This window comes from Schistocerca nitens, chromosome 4 (assembly GCF_023898315.1).
Source record: "Schistocerca nitens isolate TAMUIC-IGC-003100 chromosome 4, iqSchNite1.1, whole genome shotgun sequence".
Lineage (NCBI taxonomy): Eukaryota > Metazoa > Arthropoda > Insecta > Orthoptera > Acrididae > Schistocerca > Schistocerca nitens.
The window spans coordinates 57,852,084-57,869,644 of NC_064617.1; the positions used below are offsets into that span (position 1 = coordinate 57,852,084).

At 49.0% G+C, this 17,561-nt stretch overlaps 1 protein-coding gene across 2 annotated transcripts in view; it reads left to right on the forward strand.

Annotated features, from left to right (window-relative positions):
- The window catches only part of LOC126252880 (protein lin-9 homolog), a 146,684-nt gene that overhangs the window by 15,926 nt on the left and 113,197 nt on the right, over positions 1 to 17,561 (forward strand). For both annotated transcript variants that reach the window (XM_049953840.1, XM_049953841.1), the window contains exon 4: positions 16,245 to 16,380. In XM_049953840.1, the coding sequence (XP_049809797.1) occupies positions 16,245 to 16,380 (136 nt within the window). The remainder of the gene's footprint in view (positions 1 to 16,244; positions 16,381 to 17,561) is intronic.

Consider the following 17,561-nt stretch of genomic DNA (forward strand, 5'->3'; position numbering starts at 1 on the left):
CTCCTGTCTAGCACCAATAGTTCTGTTTTTGTTACCCCCTGCTCCATGAAGGATATAGCCACGCAGACATGCGACCTCAAATTCAGCTCTGAGGTTGTGAAATCGCCAAGTGTCAAGGTAGTATTACCATTCCCCAGTCTAGCTGTGCAACAAGCCATCAAACTCTCGCCTCAATGGGCGAAGCCACCAGATACACATCCGGCAGGCCGGAAAGGACAGAAGTAGTAGTGCCCCCCAAGTCGTCCTCGGCTAACCAGAAAGGCTCGAACAAGTCCACCAAAGGCAAATGGTTTTCTCCTTCACCCAGCTTGAAGATCTTCGACAGTGTTGCCATGTGGTACCTTAGCCTGGCCGGCCTCCGTGTCGCCGGTGCGCACCTCCAACTGATTTTCTACATTGGACTCCACAGACCAACAGCACAAGCAAGCTGATGCTTCTGTAGACCCCATGGAGCAGGATCCTCCTGCTTCTGTGCCCTGTAGCAGCGATTCTTCACAGGCTGTCGCTCAGTAGTCGCCGAGGTGACACCCCTTCACCTCTTCCTCATCATGACTCTCCTCCAATTTACGGCTGCTTTTATTTTGCTTTGCATTGTACTTTGCATTCAGGAAACAAAAGTGCGTGCTCACAAATGCTTTTAGCTTTCACGTTTCTTCCTGGTTCGTTTTGACCTTTCCCCTGAGATCGGCATTCCATCTCGTGGGGGCATCATGTTGCTCATATAGGGTGATGTTCATAGTCAACCCATCTCCCTGACTGCTCACCTTCAAGCTGTTGCAGTTCGCCTTTTCCTTCCCCACCTGACTTTTTCCCTCAGTACCATTTGTCACTCCGTCATTCTATGTCACGAGGGCAGACTTCCTTCAGCTTATTGGGCAGCTACCTCCCCCATTTCCTCTACTCGGTGACGTCAATGTGCATCATCCACTTTGGGGTTCTCCTACAATCTGTCAGAGAGGTGCCTCTTGGCTGATCTTTTTAATCAACTCTACCTCTTCTGCCTTAACCCTGGAATACTCAAGTTCCTTTTAGACTCCTCGTACACCTGATCCCAGTTGGACCTATCCTTCTGCACTGCCCAGCTTGCCCATCATCTTGAGCGATCCATTCTGACATCTACTTGAGCGACCACTTCCCATGTGCTATCCATTTGCTGTCTTCTACCCCACCTGCATGTACACCCAAATATCAGCTTACTAAGGCTGACTGCCGGCTTTACTCCTCCCTGGTGACCATCGGAGAACAGGATTTCCCCAGTTGTGATGACCAGGTAGAATATCTCACAAACATTATCTTTACTGTTGCAGAACATTCCATTCCTCGCACTTCGTCTTTACCATGTCTCTTGGTGGGCTGAGGCATGCCGCAAAACAATTCGAGCACAGAGACATGCTATCCACATTTTTAAGCATCATCCTAGGATGACAAACTGCATTCATTATAAACAGAAGTGTACAAAGTGTCGTTGCGTTCTTTAGGATAGCAAAAAGCTGGATTTCGTCACTAGTTCTTTTAACAGTTCCACCCCTTCCTCTGTCGTGTTGGCCAACTTCCAACAGCCGTGTGGGCCAACTTCCAACGGCTCTTTGGGACCAAGATCCATTTGCCAAATACCAGCCTGAAAGTGGCAGACAATGTTATTGTGGACCCTATTGCTATCTCCAACACCTTGGGTCGCTATTTTGTGGAAATTTAGAGCTCTTCCCACTATCACCCTGCTTCCCTCCATCGGAAAGAAGTGGAGGAGCTCAGGTGATGCCCTTCTTTTCTCAGAATAGTGAGTGCTACAATGCCGCCTTTACTGTGAGGGAGCTAGATCATGCTCTCAGTTCATTCCGATCCTCCACCCCAGGGCCAGATGCTGTTCGCATTCAGATGTTGCAGCACCTTTCTCTTGAGGGCAAGCACTTCCTTCTTAACATAAACAACCGCATCTGGGCAGAGGGGACATTTCCCGGACGTTGGTGTGAAGCCACTGTCATACCAATTACCTAAGCCTGGTAAGGACAAAACCTTCTTTCTAGCTACCGCCTCATCTCTATTTACTAACGAATGCACCCCCCCAGGGGATCCACAACTCTTTTGTGGATACGTGCGTAGCGAGCACGGGACCCCGAGCTGATGTGGCCTTCCTTCCTTTCCGGGCTGCATACCTTCCCTTTCCGCATCCTTCCCCATCCCCCATCTTCGCCCCCCCCCCCCCTCACCTCTGGCTCTTTCTTTCCCTTTCTCCCCCTCTGGGGTTATGGTTTGTGCCTACGTCCGGAGACGGACGCTTGTAAATATACTACATTCTTCGCCTTCCTTGCTTGTAAGTCTTCATCCTTCCTTTGTCCTTCTCTTTTCCTTACCTCTTCTCTCTACCCTTTTCTCCGCTGCGGCGTTTGAGACCTCTCTTCTTTCCTTTCCCTTTCTCTTTCTTCCTCCCTGTGCGTGTCTGAAGGCCAAACCACGCACTTCCATGCGTAGCCGGTGACGGGGTAACGCGTAATTCCCCGCCCCGGGTAGACAGGTAGGACACGTACGTACCCCCTGGTAACGGCCAGGCCCAGGGAGGGGTGATTACCCGAGCTGATACCTTCCAAAAGTGCTGATTGGTCCCTCCGTCCGTTTGTCGGGAGGTGTGACCTGAGGTGTGAACAATCACCTAAGGCGGGAGTGCCCTCAGAGAGGGCCCCCACAAGGGAGGAGCGCGCCATCGGAGACGCCGGTAATCATGGGGGATTCTTCCGCAATGGTTACTCACCTTCCACTATGTCTGCTCACAAACGTAAGTTCACTGAATCTCAGCCACAGACAGTTCTTCCATCGTTGCCACAGTTCCTTGTTGTTTCTCGGTCTGACGAAGGTCACGATTTCTCCACGGTCAACCCTTTCATTATTCAGAAAGGTGTCGACGCAATTGCAGGTCCAGTAAAGTCTTGTTCCAGATTACGGAATGGCACCCTGTTGTTGGAAACAGTCAGTGCCCTCCAGGCGCAAAATTTGCTGCGTACCTCACTACTACACACTTTCCCTGTCCGGGTGGAACCGCACCGTACCTTAAATTCCTCGCGTGGAGTCGTTTATACACGCTCCCTCGATGGACTGTCTGACGAAGAAATTCAGCACTACCTGTCTGACCAGGGCGTAACGGCTGTTCATAAGGTTATGAAAAGGGTTGACACGAACATCATTCCAACCCGCACTGTCTTTTTGACATTTGACAAAGTTCAACTCCCTTCGAAAATCAAAGCAGGCTATGAGATAATTTCCGTTCGCCCTTATGTCCCAAACCCTACGCGCTGCTATCGGTGTCAGCGGTTCAATCACACCAGCCAGTCCTGTTCCAATCCGGCCAAATGTGTTACGTGTGGCAAGGATGCCCATGAGGGTGCTTGTCCACCTCCATCCCCTCGCTGCATCAACTGTATGGGTGACCACGCTGCTTCCTCTCGAGATTGTCCCGTTTTTAAGGACGAAAAGCTCATCGAGGAAATTAGAGTAAAGGAAAAGGTGTCGACCTTTGCTGCTCTAAAATTATTCGCCAGTCGACAGCCCACCGTGCCTCAGAAAGGAAAATACAGCGCTGTCCTTGCTTCTCATCGGCCAAAAAAGGAGGCGGCCACGCAGACTTGCGACCTCTTCTTTAGTGCCACAGTCGTCAGATCGGCCAGCGCAAAGATCGCATGTTCAACCTCACCACTTTCGCCTGCCCACTCTCTGGCTCACCCGTCGTCGAGTTCTGCTAAATCTCGAGCCCAAGAGTCAGACACCAAGACTTCGAAAAAAGAGCATACTCCTGAAGAGTTTTTACGTACGGCAACTTCCCAACCTACGGTTCCTCCTTCCTCTAAACATCACACTTCCAAGAAGGCTACAAAGAAACCCAGTTCCTCTCCTTCTCCGCCAAGGCGTGTCTCATCTACAGCACCACCTGGCGGAAATCGCCCTCGGCCGTCTTCTGTGTCGCCGAGGCGCACTGCTGGCCGCCGATCAACCGGCCGGTCGCTGGTGGCAGGAGCTGCTCCTGACCAACCTATGGATCAGGATCTTCTGCCTTCGGCTGACTGCCATTCCATGCTGTTGGTCGCAAGCTCAGAGCAGTCGTTGAGTTGACAGCGACCTTGGTCACATTCCTCCATTTTCTGTTCACCCTATGTCCATTATCCACTGGAATATCCGCGGTATTCGAGCCAATCGGGATGAATTGTCGATCCTCTTACAATCCTACTCGCCGGTCATCTTCTGTCTTCAGGAAACAAAGCTGCGTCCCCATGACCACTTTGTTCTCCCTCATTTTCAGTCCGTCCGATATGATCTCCCCTCTGTTGAAGGCACTCCAGCACATGGAGGACTCAGGATTCTTCTCCATGAAACTCTCCATTATCACCCAATCCATTTAAACACCTCCTTCCAAGCTGTCGCCGTCCGTCTTTCCCTTTCCGGATACACGTTCTCTCTTTGTACTGTATACATTCCATCGTCCACACCAATGGCACGAGCTGATCTCCTTCATCTTCTTGGTCAGCTTCCACCCCCATATTTGCTGGTTGGGGACTTCAATGCCCACCACCCACTTTGGGGATCTCCACATCCTTGTCCACGTGGCTCACTATTGCTAGACGTCTTCCACCAAGCAGATCTAGTTTGCCTCAACACTGGGGTCCCTACAATTTTGTCTGCCTCCACGACAAATTTATCTCATTTGGACCTTGCGGTCGGTACTGTTCCGCTAGCTCGGCGCTTCGAATGGTTCGCCCTTGATGATACACACTCGAGTGACCACTTTCCATGTGTCCTTAGACTGCAGCCTCAACTGCCCTACATGCGCCCGCGACGCTGGAAGTTTGCCCAAGCCGATTGGACACTTTTTTCGTCTCTAGCGACATTCAATGACCGTCACTTTCCCAGCGTCGACGACGAGGTCACACATATTACCGACGTTATTCTTACAGCTGCGGAACATTCAATACCACGGACCTCCGAATTGCCCCGGCGCCCCCCAGTTCCTTGGTGGAACGAGGCATGCCGTGATGCACTACGTGAGCGACGACGTGCTCTCCGCATTTTCCGCCACCATCCTACTTTGGCCAACTGTATCCGCTATAAGCAGCTCCGAGCGCGATGCCGTCGTGTCATCCGCGATAGCAAGAAGGCAAGCTGGAAATTCTTTATTAGCTCATTTAACACCTTCACTCCCTCCTCGGAAGTTTGGAGTCGGCTTTGACGGTTCTCAGGCGCGCCTAGTTTCTCCCCGGTCTCTGGGCTCACTGTCGCGCATGACACATTAGTGGACCCCGTCGCAATTTCTAACTCGTTGGGTCAGCACTTTGCTGAGATTTCGAGCTCTTCAAATTACCCGCCAGCGTTTCTCCCGAAGAAACGTGCAGCGGAAGTGCGACTTCTTGCTTTCTCCTCTCAAAATCGCGAAAGCTACAATATTGTTTTCTCCATGCGGGAACTCCAACATGCACTCTCTTCTTCTCGCTCCTTCGCCCCAGGACCGTATGGTATCCACGTCCAAATGTTGCTACATTTATCAACCCATAGTCTGCGTTACCTCCTTCGCCTTTATAATCGAATTTGGACCGACAGTACTTTTCCCAGACGATGGCGGGAAGCTATCGTCGTTCCTGTTCCGAAACCTGGAAAGGACAAACATCTCCCCTCTAGCTATCGCCCCATTTCTCTCACGAGTAGTGTCTGTAAGGTTTTGGAGCGTATGGTGAATTACCATTTAGTGTGGTGGCTGGAATCCCACAGTCTTTTAACACCTGCCCAATGCGGATTCCGAAAGCATCGTTCTGCAGTTGACCATCTTGTTGCTCTCTCCACTTATATCATGAACAATTTTGTCTGGAAACGCCAAACAGTAGCAATATTTTTTGATCTGGAGAGAGCATACGATACCTGTTGGAGGACAGTCATCCTCCGCACGCTGTTCACTTGGGGCTTTCAAGGTCGGCTGCCCCTTTTTCTTCGCGAATTTATGGCAGAGCGCACATTTAGGGTGCGGGTGAACACTACTCTCTCCCGTACCTTCTCCCAAGAAAACAGGGTACCCCAGGGCTCCGTGCTGAGTGTTGTACTGTTTGCCATTGCCATCAATCCAATTATGGATTGTCTCCTTCCTGATGTCTTGGGCTCCCTCTTTGTGGACGATTTTGCGATCTACTACAGCTCTCAACGGACCAGCCTTCTTGAACGACGTCTTCAAGGATGTCTCGATCGCCTCCACTCTTGGAGCATCGACACCGGCTTCCGTTTTTCTCCCAGTAAGACCGTTTGCGTTAATTTTTGGCGACGTAAGGAGTTTCTTCCGCCCTCCTTACATCTAGGTTCTGTCAACCTTCCGTTTTCCGACGTCGCTAAATTCTTGGGTCTTATGTTTGACAGAAAACTGTGCTGGTCCTCCCACGTTTCCTATCTTTCGGCTCGCTGTCTGCGATCCCTTAACACCCTCCGTGTCCTGAATGGTACCTCCTGGGGAGCGGACCGAGTGGTCCTTCTCCGCCTCTATCGTGCCTTAGTGCGCTCGAAATTGGACTATGGAAGCATAGTCTACTCCTCTGCTCGGCCGTCTATTCTTCGGCGTCTTAACTCTATCCACCACCGTGGATTACGTTTAGTGTCTGGAGCTTTTTACACCAGCCCTGTGGAAAGCCTTTATGCTGAGACTGCTGAACCTCCGCCATCCAATCGGCGAGCAGTTCTTTTGAGTCATTATGCTAGCCATCTGTCTTCCATGCCTGCTAATCCAGCCCATGACCTTTTTTTCGACGCCTCCTTTGATGTAGGGTATGCAGGCCGCCCCTCCTCCCTACTACCACCAGGAGTCCGCTTCCGTCAACTACTCCATTCTCTTTCCTTCCGCTTTCCTAAAACCTTCTTGACAACTTGGGGTACAGCACCGCCTTGGCTCCGTCCCCGGATCTGCCTGCTCTGTGACCTTTGTCGATTTCCCAAGGATGGTACCCCTTCACTTGTTTATCGTCGGGCATTTGCTGCTCTATGTGCACAAATGACGGACGCCACATTTATTTACACCGACGGCTCGAAAACATCGTTAGGTGTAGGGAGTGCCTATATTGTTGGCGACACCCCAAATCACTTTCGGCTTCCCGACCAGTGTTCGGTTTATACTGCGGAGCTTTACGCTGTTCTCCAGGCTGTCCACTACATCCGCCGCCATCGGTGGATACAGTACGTTATCTGCTCAGATTCTCTCAGCTCTCTCTTCAGTCTCCACGCTCTTTATCCTGTGCACCCTCTGGTCCACCGGATTCAGGACTGTCTGCGCTTGCTTCACCTGGGGGGCGTCTCGGTGGCGTTGCTCTGGCTCCCGGGACAGGTTGGTATCTGTGGAAATGAGGCGGCCGATATTGCAGCCAAGGCTGCAGTCTCACTTCCTCGGCCAGCTATTCAATCGGTTCCCTTCGCCGATCTACGGAGCGTCCTATGTCGTCGTGTTGTTCATTTATGGGACACGCATTGGTCGACACTTACCCATAATAAATTGCGGGACGTGAAAGCTTTTCCTTGTGCTTGGACCTCTTCCTCCCGAACGCGTCGTCGGGAGGAGGTAATTTTAACTAGACTCCGGATAGGGCACTGTCTTTTTAGCCATCGACATCTTTTAAGCGGCGATCCTCCCCTACTATGTCCCCACTGCTCTCAGCTGTGGACGGTAAGACACCTTTTAATTGAGTGCCCCTATTTTAATCCGTTACGCTCCTGTCTACAGCTATCGCCTGATATATCGTCGATTTTAGCAGATGACACGCGCTCCGCCGACCGCGTTCTCAAGTTTATTAGTGCCAGTGAAATGACGTCAGTCATTTGAAGCTTTTTTTGGGGACAACCAACCCCTTTCTGTAGTGGATTTTTAAGCCTTCCTTCTGCTTTTAGTTTCTCCAATTTTATGACTTTCGTTCTCATTGCTGCTGGTTTTAAATTTTGGTTTTTTACTGTTTCCTAAGTCACGGACCGGGCGCTAATGACCATAGAAGTTTTGTGCCCCAAAGAAAAAAAAAAAAAAAAAAAAAAAAAAAAAAAAAAAAAAACGAATGCACAGTGTAGATTTTGAGCACAGCATTCTGCAGTTGACAATCTTGTTAGTTTGTCCACCCATGTCACAACTGGTTTTCTGCGGTAATCCCAGACTGTGGCTGTGTTTTCAATTTGGAGAAGGCGTACGACACCTGCTGGAGAACTGGTATCCTTCATACTCTTTACACGTGGGGCGTCCATGGCCGCCTGCCCTGTTTCTTTCAGGAATTTCTAGAAGATCGAGTTCTCAAGGTGCATATGGGTTCTGCCTTGTCGGACACCTTTATCCTGGAAAACAGTATGCCTCAGGGTTCTGTCCTGAGCGTTATCCTCTTTGCTATTGCCATTAACCCTATTATGGTCTGTCTCCCACTGGGCATCTCCGGCTCCCTTTTTGTTGACCATTTTGCCGTCTATTGCAGTTCTCCCCAAACCTGTCTCATTTAGTGGCGTCCCCAGCGATGTCTTGATAGTCTTTACTCCTGGAGCATCGACAATGGTTTTCATTTTTCCACTGACAAAACAGTCTGTATGAATTTCTGGTGGTGCAAATGTTTCTCGCATCTTCTTTACGTCTTCAGCCTGTCGCCCTTCCGTTCGTTGAAACTATGAAATTCCTGGGGCTCATGCCCAATAGGAAACACTCTTGGTCCTTCCATATGTATCTTACCTGGCAGCCCGCTGTACGCGATCCCTCGATGTCCTACTTGTCCTCAGTGGTACTGGGGCGCCAATCGAACCACCCTCCTCCGTTTGTACTGGTCTCTTGTCCATTCAAAACTCGACTATGGGTGCTTTGTTTATGTGTCTGCACGTCCATGCCTCTTATGCAGTCTCAAACACTGTCCACCGTCGTGGCATCCATTTGGCCACTGGAACCTTTTACTCTAGCCCGGTTGAGAGTCTGTATGCTGAAGCTGCTGAACTACCACTGTCCTACTGCTGAGACTTTCCCCTCAGCAGGTATGCATGCTGTTTGTCTGCCATGCGTGGCCACCCATCCTATACCACCTCCTTCGATAATTCCTTTGGTAGCCAGTATGGAGTGTGCCCCTCTTCTGTTATTTCCTGTAGTCCACTTTTGGCTCTTGCTTCAGCAGCTTAACTTCACACTACCTGCAAGTTTCCTGATGGGTGTGAACACTTCACCCCAGCCAACTAGTGCCTATATTCCCTCCAGTGATCTCTGTGTTGCCGTCTGTAAGGTAGTGGTGTCCCTTTAGCATCGCCATTGGTCCTCCCTTGATGGGAATAAGCTCAGGATTATTAAGCCTCTCGCAGCGGCTTGGATGACCTCCTCTCAGCTGTCCTTCCAGGAGATCATTTTAACTAGGTCGCATATTGGACAGTGCCTTGTTAGCCATCATCATTTAATAAGTGGTGCTCCCCACCACTTTGTATACATTGTGCGCAGGTTTTAACTGTCGGCCACTTCCAAACGGAATGTCCATTTTGTAACTGTTTACATTCCCTCTTGGCTTTGCCGTCTTGAGTTATCGGCCATTCTAGCAAATGACGTGCGTGCTGTCGACTGCGTTTTTCTTTTTATCCGTCAAAGCAATATGATGAAGACCATTTAATTTTTAGTTTTGGTCTTGTGTTTCTGGATGGTGTCTTTAGTAGCCCTTCGGTTTTTAGCTGTCTTCTCTTATGTCAATTGGGATTGATGTTTAGTTATTTTTTAACTCCTCTCTGTTTTCATGTTCTATAGTTTTGACATGGGCACGTATGACCTCAGTTGTTTTTGCACCCAAAAAACAGAACAAACAAAACCTCTCCTGTACACTGACAACTTCTGCATCTACTATTGCTCCTCAACTATGCGTGTTGCTGAATGCCGACTGCAGGGTGCCAAACAAATGGCGCAGTCCTCAGTTCTCACCCATGGCTTCAGGTTTTCCACCAGCAAGACGTGTCGAGCATATCTGTTGCCGTCATGCTATCCACTCTCAACCAGAACCCTACCTTGAGGACCAAACGCTTGATGTGGCGGGGTCTCATTTTTTTCTGGTATTTGTCTTTGCTGAGTAGTTGAGGTGGCTTCCCCATTGTCAACAACTTGCGCAAACGTACCGGTCACAGCTTAATACTCTTCACTGCAGTGACACCAGCTGGGGTGCAGACTGCTTCACACTTTTGCAGCTCTACAAATCTTTGATCCTGTTGCATCGTGATTTTGAGAGCATTTCCAGGCTCAGATGTGGTATACACTAATGGCTGTATGGTCGATGGGCGAACCAGTTCTGCATACCCACATGCGAGATGCAGTGAACTCGCTGCAGAATTGGTGGCCACTGGTCGAGTCATCTGTCAATGTCATTCTTGGACTGGCGAGTCGCTTTTAACTGATAGTGACTCCTTGAGTAGTGTTCAGGCTGTCAGCCAGTGATACCATTGAAACCCATTGGTTACGACCATCAAGGATCTCGTGTATGACATCTACCATGCTGAACGGTTGCTTGTCTTCATTTGGATCCAGGTCACATTCAGATCCCAAGAAATGAACATGCTGACCGGTTGGCCATTTGGCTACCAGGATGTCGGCTTTGGAGATAGGGGTACCGAAACCGGACCTTTGGTCGGCTCCACGCCAACAATTTTTGGAGAGTTGGAATGCGTACTGGTGTGCCTAGGAATGTCCAAATAAACTGCAAACCGTAAAGGAGACCATAATTATGTGGCAGTCTTCCCTTCATGCTTCTCAAAATAAAGCTACTGTCTTCTGTCAGCTTCGTTTTGGTCACACTTGGCTGACCCACAGCACCACACCCTCCAGCTGTAGATGTGACGTCTATCTCCAGTGGCCCACATCCTACTGGACTGTCCTATTTTGGCCACCATACGGTGAAACCTTAAACATGCTGACACGCTACTAGTGAATAGCACAAAGCAACTGATTTGGTTTAACTTATTACCTGTGAAAGTGGGTTTTACTCCTGTCTGTGATGTAATGCACATTAATCTCATCTGTGATTGAGGGATTGGAGGGATGCTCCATTGCTGCCTCCAACCCGAGGGGTCTGTGGCTGCCCTTTCTCAGTGGTCCAGTTGGCTCCTGCCCTTTGCACCTTTTTAATTTTTCTTATTCCGTTATACCTGCCATTGGCTGACACTCTCCCTCATTGTTCTCTTTCCTGAGAGGATATCTCCTCTGTGTAGCTGGTTTTCTCCTGGCAATGGGGATGTGGAGGCACCAATTGGATACAGTGTGTGTGTCTCTGATTGCATAACATGTTCCAGGGGCATCCAACTTTTTTGTCTTTTGTGTGATTCCTCTCTGGGGACTATTTCCATATTGACACACAAAGGATTAAGGGACTAATGACCTCATAGTTTGGTCACTTTAATCTCATCAATCCTTCCAGCCATTTGACGCCTGTGTATGGGAAGTGAATTATAACAATACACGAACAAGAACAGGAAGGTATCTGTGGAAGATCAGAACTGCACTTGTATACAGCAAATGCAAAAGTAACTGATTAGTTCCGCCCAGGGGGTCCACAACCCTTTTGTGGATACGTGCGTAGCGAGCACGGGACTCCGAGCTAATGTGGCCCTCCTTCCTTTCCGGGCTGCATACCTTCCTTTTCCGCATCCTTCCCTATCCCCCATCTTTGCCCCCCCTCCCCTCCCCTCACCACTGGCTCTTTCCTTCCCTTTCTCCCCCTCTGGGAGTATGGTTTGTGCCTACGTCCGGAGACGGACGCTCGTAAATGTAACACATTTTTCTCCTTCTCTGCTTGTATGTCTTCATCCTTCCTTTGTCCTTCTCTTTTCCTTACCTCTTCTCTTTATCCTTTTCTCCGCTGCGGCGTTTGAGACCTCTCTTCTTTCCTTTCTTTGTTTTTCCCTTTCTCTTTCTTCCTCCCTGTGCGTGTCTGAGGGCCCACCCACGCATTTTCGTGCGTAGCCGGTGACGGGGTAACGCGTAATTCCCCACCCCGGGTAGACAGGTAGGACACATACGTACCCCCTGGTAACGGCCAGGCCCAGGGAGGGGTGATTACCCGAGCTGATACCTTCCAAAAGTGCCGATTGGTCCCTCCGTCCGTTTGTCGGGAGGTGTGACCTGAGGTGTGAACAATCACCTAAGGCAGGAGTGCCCTCAGAGAGGGCCCCCACAAGGGAGGAGCACGCCATCGGATACGCCGGTAATCATGGGGGATTCTTCCGCAATGGTTTCCTCATCTTCCACTATGTCTGCTCACAAGTGTAAGTTCGCTGAGTCTCAGCCACAGACAGTTCTTCCATCGTTGCCACAGTTCCTTGTTGTTTCTCGGTCTGGCGAAGGTCACGACTTCTCCACGGTAAACCCTTTCATTATTCAGAAAGGTGTCGACGCAATTGCAGGCCCTGTAAAGTCTTGTTCCAGATTACGGAACAAAAATTGCTGCGTACTTCACTGCTCCACACCTACCCTGTCCGGGTTGAAGCGCACCGCACTTTAAATTCCTCACGTGGAGTCGTTTATACACGCTTCCTCGACAGATTGTCAGACGAAGAAATTCAGCACTACCTGTCTGACCAGGGCGTAACGGCTGTTCATAAGGTTATGAAAAGGGTTGACACGAACATCATTCCAACCCGCACTGTCTTCTTGACATTTGACAAAGTTCAACTCCCATCGAAAATCAAAGCAGGCTGTGAGATAATTTCCGTTCGTCCTTACGTCCCAAACCCTACACGTTGCTATCGGTGTCAGCGGTTCAATCACACCAGCCAGTCCTGTTCCAATCCGGCCAAATGTGTTACGTGTGGCAAGGATGCCCATGAGGGTGCTTGTCCACCTCCATCCCCTCGTTGCGTCAACTGTATGGGTGACCACGCTGCTTCCTCTCGAGATTGCCCCATTTTTAAAAACAAAAAGCTCATCCAGGAAATCAGAGTGAAGGAAAAGGTGTTGACCTTTGCTGCTCGAAAATTATTCGCCAGCCGACAGCCCACCGTGCCTCAGACAGGAAAATACAGCACTGTCCTTGCTTCTCCTCAGCCAACAAAGGAGGCGGCCACGCAGACTTGTGACCTCTTCTTTAGTGCCACGGTCGTCAGATCGGCCAGCGCAAAGATCGCCCGTTCAACCTCACCACTTTCACTTGCCCACTCTATGGCTCACCCTTCATCAGGTTCTGCTAAATCTCGAGCCCAAAGGTCAGACACCAAGACTTCGAAAACAGAGCATACTCGTGAAGATTCTTTACGTTCCCTAACTTCACAACCATCGATTCCTCCTTCATCTAAACATCATGTTTCCAAGAAGGCTAATAAGAAAACCAGTTCATCTCCTTCTCCGCCAAGGCGTGTTTCATCTACAGCACCATGTGGCGGAAATAGCCCTCGGCCGTCTTCTGTGTCGCTGAGGCACACTGCTGGCAGCCGATCAACCGACCGATCGCTGGTGGCAGGAGCTGCCCCTGAACAACCTATGGATCAGGATCTTCTGCCTTCGGCTGAATGCCATTCCATGCTGTCGGTCGCAAGCTCTGAGCAGTCGTTGAGTTGTCGGCAACCTTGGTCACATTCCTCCATTTTCTGTTCACCCTATGTCCATTATCCACTGGAATATCCGCGGCATTCGAGCCAGTCGGGATGAATTGTCGATCCTCTTACGATCCTACTCGCCGGTCGTCTTCTGTCTTCAGGAAACAATGCGGATTCCGAAAGCATCGTTCTGCAGTTGACCATCTTGTTGCTCTCTCCACTTATATCATGAACAATTTTGTCTGGAAACGCCAAACGGTAGCAATATTTTTTGATCTGGAGAGAGCATACGATACCTGTTGGAGGACAGTCATCCTCTGCACACTGTTCTCTTGGGGCTTTCGAGGTCGGCTGCCCCTTTTTCTTCGCAAATTTATGGCAGAGCGCACATTTAGGGTGCGGGTGAACACTACTCTCTCCCGTACCTTCTCCCAAGAAAACGGGGTACCCCAGGGCTCCGTGCTGAGTGTTGTACTGTTTGCCATTGCCATAAATCAAAATATGGATTGTCTCCTTCCTGATGTCTTGGGCTCCCTCTTTGTGGACGATTTTGCGATCTACTACAGCTCTCAACGGACCAGCCTTCTTGAACGACGTCTTCAAGGATGTCTCGATCGCCTCCACTCTTGGAGCATTGAAACCGCCTTCCGTATTTCTCCCAGTAAGACCGTTTGTGTTAACTTTTGGCGACGTAAGGAGTTTCTTCCACCCTCCTTACATCTAGGACCTGTCAACCTTCCGTTTTCAGATGTCGCTAAATTCTTGGGTCTTATGTTTGACAGAAAACTGTGCTGGTCCTCCCACGTTTCCTATCTTTCGGCTCGCTGTCTGCGATCTCTCAACCCCCTCCGTGTCCTGAATGGTACCTCCTGGGGAGCGGACCGAGTGGTCCTTCTCCGCCTCTATCGCGCCTTAGTGCGCTCGAAATTGGACTATGGAAGCATAGTCTACTCCTCTGCTCGGCCGTCTGTTCTTCAGCGTCTCGACTCTGTCCACCACCGTGGATTACGTTTAGTGTCTGGAGCTTTTTACACCAGCCCTGTGGAAAGCCTTTATGCTGAGACTGCTGAACCTCCGCTGTCCAATCGGCGAGCAGTCCTTCTGAGTCATTATGCTAGCCATCTGTCTTCCATGCCTGCTAATCCAGCCCATGAAATTTTTTTCGACGCCTCCTTTGATGTAGGGTATGCAGGCCGCCCCTCCTCCCTACTACCACCAGGATTCCGCTTCCGTCAACTACTCCATTCTCTTTCCTTCCGTTTTCCTAAAACCTTCTTGACAACTTGGAGTACAGCACCGCCTTGGCTCCGTCCCCGGATCTGCCTGCTCTGTGACCTTTGTCGATTTCCCAAGGATGGTACCCCTTCACTTGTTTATCGTCGGGCATTTGCTGCTCTATGTGCACAAATGACGGAAGCCACATTTATTTACACCGATGGCTCGAAAACATCGTTAGATGTAGGGAGTGCCTACATTGTTGGCGACACCCCAAATCACTTTCGGCTTCCCGACCAGTGTTCGGTTTATACTGCGGAGCTTTACGCTGTTCTTCAGGCTGTCCACTACATCCGCCGCCATCAGCGGATACAGAACGTTATCTGCTCGGATTCTCTCAGCTCTCTCCTCAGTCTCCAAGTTCTTTACCCTGTGCACCCTCTGGTCCACCGGATTCAGGACTGTCTGCGCTTGCTCCACCTGGGGGGCGTCTCGGTGGCGTTCCTCTGGCTCCCGGGACACGTTGGTATCTGTGGAAATGAGGCGGCCGATATAGCAGCCAAGGCTGCCGTCTCTCTTCTTCGGCCAGCTATTCAATCGATTCCCTTCGCCGATCTACGGAGCGTTTTATGGCGTCGTGTTGGTTTTTTATGGCACGCATATTGGTCGACACTTCCGCATAATAAATTGCGGGACGTGAAAGACCTTTTAATTGAGTGCCCCTATTTTACTCCGTTACACGCCCGTCTACAGCTGTCGCCTGATATATCGTCCATTTTAGCAGATGACACGCGCTCGGCCGATCGCGTTCTCGAGTTTATTAGTGCCAGTGAGATGACATCAGTCATTTGAAGCTTTTTTTTGGGGACAACCAACCCTTTTCTGTAGTGGATTTTTAAGCTTTCCTTCTGCTTTTAGTCTCTCCAATATTTTGAGTTTCGTTCCCATTACTGCTGGTTTCCGTTTTTGGTTTTTTACTGTTTCCTAAGTCACGGACCGGGCGCTAATGACCATAGTAGTTTTGCGCCCTTAAAAAAAACTGATCAGTTGCAACAGTATGACAAACCTATATTGATGACAGGTGTGTGTGTGTGTGTGTGTGTGTGTGTGTGTGTGTGTGTGTGTGTGTGTGTGTGTGAGAGTTAACTGTGTTGCCACATTAACCAAGTCAGAATAAGGTATCTAGTAATCGCGGTTTTTTTGTGCTACTTGGTTTACAGCCACAGTAGAAACGACACTGTGCATTAACACACTGTAAACCAAGTAAAAGGCTTTTTGTTGGCTGTTACAAAAATAGGGGGAGGAGGGACATAGGAGAGAGATGATGATACATGCTCAGCCAACACTTTCACTCCTTCCTAATATAGCACCCTATGAAATGTGTATGTTAATATTGGATTAAATCTAACATTGCAGTTCAATTACTATCTGTGTCATCCTTAGTGTTTTGAGTTCTAACTTTCCATAATATAACAAATGAAACTCCAGGTTGTTGATTTTTCAAAATACAATATTTTCAGGCCACTGTTTGAAGGAGAAAATGATTTTATGATTTGCTTGAGAGAATCCTTTCCACATTTGAAAACCCGGAAACTGACACGGGTTGAATGGTGTAAGATTAGACGTATGATGGGGAAGCCTAGACGTTGCTCACAGGTAAGACATTTACATTTAGTGCAGTGTTTATGTAAATTAGCATTTTTTGGGATTTGTTTACGGTACACACATACCATTTATTACAAACAATATATGTAATGAAACTACAACATGTAATTTTTGTTCCACATGCATGTAGGAATCTGAATAGTAACTTGACTTCAGTGATCATTAATCCAAGTGAAAATTGTGTTTTTTATTCTTTGTTTCATTAGAACATTGCAGTTAACTTGTTTATTTCATAAGAATGAAGAGTCATTCAAGTAATTTAGTTAGTTACTTGCAAGTGGTTGGTTTAGAACAACATGAAATTGAACATCTCTTCATTGTGAACATGATCTAATGATTTCCAAACCATGTTGTCACTAAATATTACACTGGCTTTGAAACACTTTTTGTGCTGTAAGCAGCTGTATATTGTGATATGTTGCACAGTAATAAACTGTTTTTAATAAACAGTTTCCGGAGGGATGTGGCACCAGATTTCTATGCACAGGTCACGCAGTTCCATAAATTACGTATTGGTGGTATGTGAGTGTGGAGCTGGCACCCGACAGTCTCTCATATGTATACTACTGTGTACAGATCGGGCAAAGTTTGGGCAGGAACATAAACAAGAGTTTGCTATTGTGCTCCTCAAAGCACTGTAGTGTAATTCTGGCTTTGTGACAGGCACAGTTATCCTGCAGGAAAGTGCCATTGGTATAAGGGATGACATAAAGTGTGAAGGAATGCTGATGGTCTGCAATAATGTTCATACAGTTCACAGATGCAGTGGTGCCTTAGCTGAACATGCCCCAAAGTGTGATAAAGCTCCACCAGTTCTCCACAGTGCATGTTCAACTTCTCGTTATCAACAAAGATGAGGCTCTCTGAACTAAAGCACAAACGATGGTGTCAGAGCAACGAGTAGGCAGTGTCTGCGTAGCGTCACATAGAGAAGTGACTCCGAGCTCAAATTACTGTCTGGCTGTCGCCTGCCATCCTATATTGCGGCAGCAGAAGGTGCTTGTAGTCTAGAGCCCCTTGAGGTGTGGCTCAACGGGCAGGTAGTGCTGGCAAAACCTGCACGACCTATATCAACATCTGATGGAAGCTTGCAGTACTCCCCCCCTGCAGGTTCGGGGGTTAGAATAGGCCTGAGGTATTCCTGCATGTCATACGAGGTGACTAAAAGGATT